General features: G+C 34.4%; 1 protein-coding gene across 1 annotated transcript; it reads left to right on the top strand.

Annotated features, from left to right (window-relative positions):
• The first annotated feature begins 6,444 nt into the window (after nt 1-6,444).
• mc4r (melanocortin 4 receptor) lies at nt 6,445-9,114 on the top strand. The gene has a single exon (XM_028803826.2). It carries the CDS (start codon nt 6,858-6,860, stop codon nt 7,890-7,892), a length of 1,035 nt encoding a protein of 344 aa, XP_028659659.1. The 5' UTR covers nt 6,445-6,857; the 3' UTR covers nt 7,893-9,114.
• Nucleotides 9,115-9,451: the final 337 nt, after the last annotated feature.

Here is a 9,451-nt window from a genome sequence, read left to right as displayed (position 1 = left end):
AGTAGCACAATGTGAAATGCCAATTGACTCACTCAAACTAGTAAATGACTTGGTTTGATTTTAAAACAGGCGTGATTTTGTCTTTAGTTGATGGGGCAGATATATGTGTGCATAAGAGGAGACAACTGATGGAGTAGATTGGATTAGATTAGTTTAGATTAGATTAGATTAGACTTTATTAATCCTGTGGGGAAATTCAAAAATGCGATTCACAATGCATATAATGCAATGAGAAGCAATAAGGAATGTGGGCTTTTTGGACCTGACAAACAGAACAGAATCTTTTCTGTCTGATGTCTCCTGTTTTATGTACAATGACAAGAGACTGTGGCTCAGCTCATAATGTGTCATTGGTGTTTTTGGGAAATGGAGAAAAATTGGAGTACCTGGAAATAACTCACAGAGGCGTAACAAAACTGAGCACAGGGTCCAGTTGAGAGATATGAAGCCTGATGCCTAAACAGCAAAGATAACTACTCTGAAACAATCTAGATTACAAGTAAATGTGATTTCATTTTTACAAACACTTTTTTCTTCTTTTTTAACAAGCTAGACTCTTCATAAGTATGACTTTAACGTTCTATTGTGTAGTATGTTCATTAAGTATACCTATCATGCAATGCAAGTCTCAGGCCTATTATTAATTTAATAAAGCAGGGCAATTCGTTTGCTATTTTAATATAAGACAGCATTGGTGGTTTAGCAGTCATCTTTGAAAATACATGGAGGAATGGATATACACATATTAAGGTTTGAATGACACAGACATATTTTCCAGCACAGTATACATGTTTTTAAATTATAAAAAACAATGTTTTGGATAAAAGTCAGAGCACAGTTTAAATAATCTACATAAAATGGGACTAATTAAGATCAATACAGCAATGAAATGCCAGCAACCCTAAACAGTCATATGAAATTGGAGGGCTACCTTTGTACAATACATTTTTTACAAATTACAAATGAGGTATAGTTTCATGTGTTTTTACACAACATTTTCAAACCTGCTTAATTCAGTCCATTGTCGCAAGTTTTTTTTTTTTGAATTTTTGATTTGTATATAAAAATACCTGGAATAATTTCAGGTTAAGGGCCTTGCTCAAGGGCCCAAATTAGTAGGATCCTTTCTGGATTTTATATACTTGTACGATTCCCACTATTATGCAAACATTTCCATCCTCAATACCTGAAAATGTTACAATGAAATGAAAACACCTGAGTATTTTCAGGATGCTTTCCTATGTTTATAGATGACCATGAAAGACTTTAATTCATAAAGGGAGCAACTATGAAGAAATGATAGGCTCCTGATAAAAAAAAAAGTACTGATGGGGGGATTGGCACAGTGTCATCACATAACTGGTCATTCTGTGCATTTTTCACATTCTTCAATTATACTCATTGGTTTTCCTTCCACATGTACAAAGTAAGGTTAAGTGGTGATTTTAAAGTTGTCCCACTATGAGTGTATGTGGAGCCATATGTGTGTGCCCTGTAATGGACTGGTACCATATCCCAATGTGTTTCTGGCCATGTACCTAGTCTGACTAGGGTTGAAAATTATTTTACTTTCAGATTTTATTTTAACAAAATCTGTCTTTTGTAGGTCTACATGAAAAAGATTGGTTGCTGATAATATGTGCTGCATTTATATTTTTGTCTGCTTTATAGTAAAATGGAAACAAATGCTTTCCAGTTTCTTGTAACTGTAGTTTTCGTTCATTAAATATCAACACAATAAATCCATTTAAAAAATAATTAGTCCCTTTGCAGATTTGAGGTGAAATACATATAGATGGAATTATATTATATAAATCATGACAACAACTATATTAGAACCAATTCTTTATAAAACCTAAAATGCAGAATTTAATTCTCTCCAAGTACACTCAGTTAGCAGGGTTTTGGAAATAACCTTTCCTTTTAAGATATTTTATATAAAACCACTCCAGCTGTTTTTATATTACTCAGTTCCAGAAACCCTTAACTGTTCTGTATATTTTAACATAATTTCACTATGTTTCCCAGGTATGCATATTTTCATTTCCTATTTTAACCAATCTACAGTTCACTTGTCATTAAAAGCCTGTCTTGTGAATGCTCTTGTGTTAGTTTTTTGTTACTGTTTTGAAAAATAGAATCAACTGTGTTCTTCAAGCAATTATGTAATATTAAAATCTCTCAATTTGTCAATCTATAAATGCATTCGTATTTACAGCTTGGCAGTTAATAAAATCATCGACTCTGGACGAAGTATCTGTCAGAGAGTTGCTGCTTCTCATATCTGTGTAAACGTTTCCTGGTATTTCAGAAAATGCACATTTGTTAATTTATCAGGGTAAGTGAATACTTCAGTGTTGCTTCTAAACAAGACAAATTACAAAAGATTGTTTTGCAGGAGAGTTAAAGCTGGTGTACACCTGTGTCAAACAAAGATTTTTTTTATAAATATGCTGGGAGGAGAAATATGTCTAATAGTGTGCAGGTTTCTGTGAAATACAAAAGGTCAATACCTTAATACTGCAAAGAAGTAATTACAGATACTGTACCATGAAACAGAAGGCTGCTCTCCAGGGTCCTGAAGCAAGCTAGGTCATTTGTAAATTCAGCTGTGGAATTTTTATTTCAAATCAAAATCTATCTCCTAATTCAAATATATCTATCTATCTATCTTTACACAATTTGTGTCATTCCCTATTAAAGTAAATTAGCCCATTTATATTTCTTCCATCATATGTACTGTTTTAGCACAGTAATATTACTTCCATCGTATATACTGTAACATGGTTATGCCAATAAAGCAAACCATTTTATAAGGCAAAGTTAAAGGGTTAGTCATGTGTGTACCTGGAAAAAATAATAATGCAGTCAAAAAGACAGTACACGAAAGCATTTAAAATATGTCTTGTATATTGTGTACAACTACATAAAAGAGTATTATTAGAAAATTACAGTTTTGACGAGAATTTGTTTCTTTGATTTATTAAGAACATACAACATTTGACTAACAAGGCGAGACTGTTCCATCCACTAAGCTTGTTTGTTTAGCCAATAGCTAATATCAGAATATCAGAATATCTTTATTGTCATTATAACAAATACAACAAAATTAGGTGCAGTCCCTGTTGTGTCAAAAAAATTAGTATATATATATATATATATATATATATATATATATATATATATATATATATATATATATATATATATATATATATATATATATATGGGGCGGCACGGTGGCGCAGTGGGTAGCGCTGCTGCCTCGCAGTTGGGAGATCTGGGGACCTGGGTTTGCTTCCCGGGTCCTCCCTGCGTGGAGTTTGCATGTTCTCCCCGTGTCTGCGTGGGTTTCCTCCGGGCGCTCCGGTTTCCTCCCACAGTCCAAAGACATGCTGGTTAGGTGGATTGGCGATTCTAAATTGGCCCTAGTGTGTGCTTGGTGTGTGGGTGTGCTTGTGTGTGTCCTGCGGTGGGTTGGCACCCTGCCCAGGATTGGTTCCCTGCCTTGTGCCCTGTGTTGGCTGGGATTGGCTCCAGCAGACCCCCGTGACCCTGTGTTCGGATTCAGCGGGTTGGAAAATGGATGGATGGATATATATATATATATATATATATATATATATATATATATATATGTAATTACAAAAGGATAGGAAAGGATAAGATAGGAAATGAGGTAGAACACAAACATTCAACATAAAACCTTATTGCTCATCCAGATCCTTTGAAACATTTGTACAAAATTTTCCCAACTGTTATTAATTAAGAATTTATTTTAAAATAACACTGGAGATACACTATACGGATTCCTTTCATAATTTTAAATGCTTGAATCATTTCAGCTATTAGTTTCTGTTTGTGTAAAATAAAAGGCTTAACTACTTCAAACATTTCTCATAGCTCATACCTGTCACTCGCAGAATCAGCCTAGTTGCTCTTATCTGGATTTTATCTACCACTACTTTTGTGCACTCAGAAATTATTAATAGCCCTTAACTTTTTTGCACATTTTTACGTTGAGGCCTTATGTTTAAACTATTCAAAACTAGGGGGCCGCTCAACCTGCTCGCTTCACTCGCCAACCCCCCTGGCCTGCATCTCTGATGCTCGCATATGTGTATTTCACTTTCACCAAACAACAAATCTTTTAATTCTTGTGGATACGCCTCTTCATTGGGAAGAAACACTACTTTTCCCTGATGGCAACACGAATTAGACAATCTACCATTTCTCCGACTTAAAGCTTAAATCAGAACAATATATTCAATCTCTTTTCACTGTTCCGTTATTTTACCGAGTCATAATTTCCATTTGTTTGCGCTAATGTGACCTTTAATATAATTTTTTAGAGACTTTAGAATTTTTGTACTTTCATTATCTCTAACCTGCTCTGCATGTGTATCGCACCAATGTTTTTGAATTCTTTACAACGTTTTACTTTGTCATCTACTCTTTGTCTTTTATTTCCGACCCCGGGCATGGTTAAATCTCTTGGCACAAAGTCTCATCTTGTGGGACATGAAAGTATCTCTCTGAAAAAGTCTCATCTCATCCCAGGCTAAAAAGTCTTGTCTCATCTCAGGATTTTTTTTTTTATAATAGGGAGATAATTTTTTCACATGATGAGGTATATAAAAATATCTGGAGCAATTTCAAGCATACTGTAATGAATCTGACTGAATAACTACAGTCTTCAGGACTCATTCCATATGAACACATGGTGTACCTGTATTAGGCTAACATCTAACAAAAGACATTTATGCTCTGTTTCAGTAAGGGTTGTTCCCAAACCCGGCTGAGATTCAAATCCATGTTTTAGGTCTGTTTTGTTCAATTTTGTTTCTTTCATTTATGTAAATGTTAGTTTTGTTGAGTATTTGCATTATTGTTTGTTTTTGATTGTGCCTGTATATGTAAGCTGCCTGCGTTATATTCCGTGTGTTTTGTCGGTGGTTTCCTAAGAGGTGGGGTCGTCTGCCAATCATCGCTAGGTGCTGGCCTCCACTCTCTAAATTTAGAGGGTCTCCCATAGTTTCTGGCAGTTCATTTTGACTGCATTCTGGGAGTTTGGTGAGTTCTAGTGTTTTTTTGTGTGTTTATGCTTTTTGATTTCTCTGGATTGTTGACCTCTGAGCGCTGTTTTTTTTTTTGTGTTTGCCTTGGATTGCCTTGTGTTTCAATGCCACTCCATTTTGCCATTGTGCTCTATGTAACCTCTCTCTATGACAGAGCATTTTTGTGAAGAATAAAACCTTTTAATTTTTTTGAAGATTCCATGTTTGCCCATTTAACTAGCGATATTATCTGGGCTTTGCAATATATTCCCCTCTAGTGGACATTATTAAAAACATACTTTTGGGACTTGTGTGTCTTGGGACTCTTAGCCATAACAATTCCAGGCTCAAATGTAATTGAGACAGTAGTGTTTTCCAGGTGTGCCACAATGCTTGGTTCAATCATTCATTTACCTCACGTATCCTGGTACAGGAATATGTATTCATTTTTAATATCACATAGCATAATTATGCATTCATGCATACAGAGTCTTTTTAATGTGAAAGAAAATCCTCTAAAAGCATACACACTTCACACTGTCTGCATTTAACTGGACAACAGCACTAGCCACTTTCCAATCAGGAGGACCTATTTGAAATGCAGTAGTATTAATTATAACATAAAATCCTTATAATTCTTTAAAAAAGTATATTTTTTAATCTATAATTCTTACAAAACGTATATTTTTTAATCTATAATTCTTAAAAAACCCTAAAGAATGTTAAAATATAAATTCTTCTTTTTAATCTGAAATGTCAAAGTTTTAATTAAACATTATTTGTTACATTAGAGTTTCTTTGTCATCTATCCATCATTCAAGAAATATTAACTTGATAATATAAATACCTTCCCTGAGATCAACATCACAAAGTTCTTCAAAAGAATTAAAACATTAAACAAAGCTGTGTTAACTGCATTCACCCTTTTATTTCTCTTAGATATTGTACTGCATCATGAATGACTCCATTTAAAATATTCAGATATTTTTTTGCATTTTATTTCAGTGCCTTGCATCATATAATAACATTAACAGTTTTTTTTTATACATGAGGAAATTATTTTTCTTATATTAGATTAAAGCATGCTTGAGACATGCTTAGTTTTGTGAAATTCAGATTTTTATATTGTTTCACTCAAATATATGATATATCTGTGTGGGAAAGCAGCACAAGAAAGAAAGTTGTTCTGCTATAAATGTTATGGCAATTCAACAAAGTCAAGGACTACACATTAAACAAGAAATTAAAAATAGCTGTCTGTAAATGCACTAATAATCTAGTGGTTCTTTCCCCACTTTCAATCCCATTGGCTGATGCTAACTCAGGGGAGGAGTTGGAAAGCTCAGTGCTCTGTGGAGTCCTATAATGCTGGCAGAGAGAGCTACAGTCAGCAAAAGAGACAGAGATGATAATAAGATTGTGAGCACTCCAATGACAGAGTCTTTCTTAGCTGCACTCTGAATGAAATGTCTACTATTTTACAGGTTACCTCATTTTTTCCTCTTTCTCATATCTGGAATACTTCTGAAATGGTTATGCTGAGTTGATTTTGCTGAGTGCCCAATGGCCAGGGAGAATGAAGCTTTTTCAAAAAGATGAAAGTTGGCAAATGGATTTCCACAAGATTCCTGTAAGTAAAGATGCCATTTACTGTTTGCAGTGCTGCCAGATGCATGTGTCCAGATATTGCCTAGATGTCGGGCTGTTGAACATGCTGCATGAGAGCTTTCACCTACAGGGCTGCTTTGTGAATCTAAGCAGAGGAAACCTCATTACTGATTTAACTGATTGCTTGCTGGGATGGTGAAAACAACAAGGGGATTCTTGATACAGAAAATGAACTCCACATCACATAATGGAATAAATCAAGTGTACCACTCTAGAAACCACACTTTGGGGACTTTATCTGGGACTAATAATTCCAGAGAAAACCATCCTTCTGGATGCTATGAGCAGCTTTTTATAGCCACAGAGGTGTTTGTAACCCTTGGCATTGTGAGCCTTTTGGAAAACATACTTGTCATTGCAGCAATCATCAAAAACAAGAACCTGCACTCTCCTATGTACTTTTTCATTTGCAGTTTGGCTGTGGCTGATATGCTGGTTAGTGTTTCAAATGCCTGGGAAACTATTGTCATTGCACTAATTACCAGCGGTGATCTAAAAATCCAAGACAACTTAACCAAAAATATGGACAATGTCATTGATTCGATGATTTGCAGCTCACTGCTGGCATGTATTTGTAGCTTGCTGGCTATTGCTGTTGATAGGTACATCACTATTTTTTACGCCCTGCGCTATCATAACATTATGACGATTAGGAGGGCTATCATGATTATTGGTTGCATCTGGTCATTCTGCATAGTCTCTGGTATTCTCTTCATTATTTATTCTGAAAGCACAACTGTCATTATTTGTCTTATTACGATGTTCTTCACCATGCTTGCCCTCATGGCATCTCTATATGTTCATATGTTCATGTTGGCACGGCTGCACATGAAAAGGATTGCCGCTCTTCCGGGCAATGGCACAATCCGCCAAGGTGCCAATATGAAAGGAGCGATCACCTTGACCATTTTGCTAGGAGTTTTTGTTGTTTGCTGGGCACCATTTTTTCTTCATCTCATCCTCATCATTTCTTGCCCCCAGAATCCTTATTGCCTCTGCTTCATGTCTCACTTCAACATGTACCTCATTCTAATTATGTGCAATTCAGTTATTGACCCCCTCATCTATGCTTTCCGAAGTCAAGAGATGCGCAAAACCTTTAAAGAAATGTTTTGCTGTTACACTTTGCGTGGGATCTGCGTATGTGAGCTGCCTACAGCGTACTAGAAGCGTACCTATCTAGACCATTTCCTGGGACTCCTGAAAGACACATACCTCTAAGTGTTCTGTGATAATTTAAACATGATTTGCAATTGTGCTCAATATTATGTATTGTTCAAGTTCATTTCTGTATACTTTAAAAATGTTGTCTGCCTTCACAAATGAGTTGTGTCCCTGTATTCCATTGTGTTACAAAAGACTGCAGGTTACAACTAAGGTTCCAAACTCTTACTCTCACAATAGTTGGATTGTTTTTCCTCCTTTACACAAAGGAGGCAATTTATTTGCTTCAGTTCTTTTGAGTATACAGGTCTTTTTTAGTGACTCTCAGCAAACATATGTGGCATTTTCACATTTAAGCAACATTTGAAGCACGCGATATGCATCTGAATGGCAAATTTCCATTTAACTAAACATATTTATGTCCTCAAATACTTGAAGAAAACTTGAAAACTGTGTGGCATAATGAATTATTAAATAAAATTGTACACTATTCAGGTCGGCAAATCATCTTGTTTTATTTTTAGAGGCATTGCTCTTTGTATTGAGACTTTTACTATCATGTTTTGCTTCTCAGGTTAAAATGTGTTACATTTGCCTAAAGCACAGGTTTATCAGAGGTCAATATCTATTTTATTATTTGTACTTTTTCTTATTATATAGCAGGAAATGTATTTATTTTGTTGTAGTGGACTTTACCCTTTAAAAATGCCTGAGATCATGTGTTTGTGATGCTTATTTTATAAATGTATATTTTATCTGCAACATGCTTTAGGTTATTTATTTATATATACATGTATGTATATATGTATTTATGTATGTATGTGTACATTTTCAAATTAAAAAAGGTGGTTTATTTATACAACAATAAGATAACACAAAAAAGCACCATTGAAAAACTGTACCTTCTAATGGCTTGCATTGCAAACATTTTCAAAGTAAAAATGAAAAAGTTAAAAATTTATGTTATTAAACAATAAAAATATGAAAAAATATGTTTATAATAATATAGATTCCTGACTTACTGTGCATAGCAAGAATGTGCATTTGTTTTTTGTTATGTTTTTTTTTTTTTACAAAAAAATAGTGTGAAAGATGTTTCTGCTATTCACAGTTCTGGAGACTGAATAAGTACAAGGGAGGTAAGTGGTTGGATCACGATGCCTTGTTTTATTCACTTAAACAATAGAACTAGTAAAAATAAAACAGGAAACCCTGGCTGACATTCGATTTATTGACCTTTGAATAAGTTGGACATAATTTCCAATAATTTATATAATACCTAGTAAATCAAACAAAATTGCAAGTTTGCAAGTGCAAGTTGTTAATGTGCATATTTAATGTTCGATGCACAATATAAATCCCAAATTATGAATAGTTTAGTTTGCCATTTTTGTTTTAATTATGCTTTAATATTTTCATTATATTCCACGAACAGGAACATCATAGTATGCCCTCTTTGACTGCATTATGTAGAATTATAAAAAAATAAATAAAATAATTTTCTGTGGTGTTCTGTAAAATATACTGAAGTAACTTTGTGCATCTGTTTTTCCGAGATTGCA

Source organism: Erpetoichthys calabaricus, chromosome 6 (genome assembly GCF_900747795.2).
Source record: "Erpetoichthys calabaricus chromosome 6, fErpCal1.3, whole genome shotgun sequence".
NCBI classification, from domain to species: Eukaryota; Metazoa; Chordata; class Cladistia; order Polypteriformes; family Polypteridae; genus Erpetoichthys; species Erpetoichthys calabaricus.
This window is presented reverse-complemented; position numbering and strand designations above follow the sequence as displayed.

Bases quoted from the DNA above. Each gene is read 5' to 3' on its own strand.
- mc4r (XM_028803826.2), top strand. From the start codon at position 6,858: ATGGTGAAAACAACAAGGGGATTCTTGATACAGAAAATGAACTCCACA.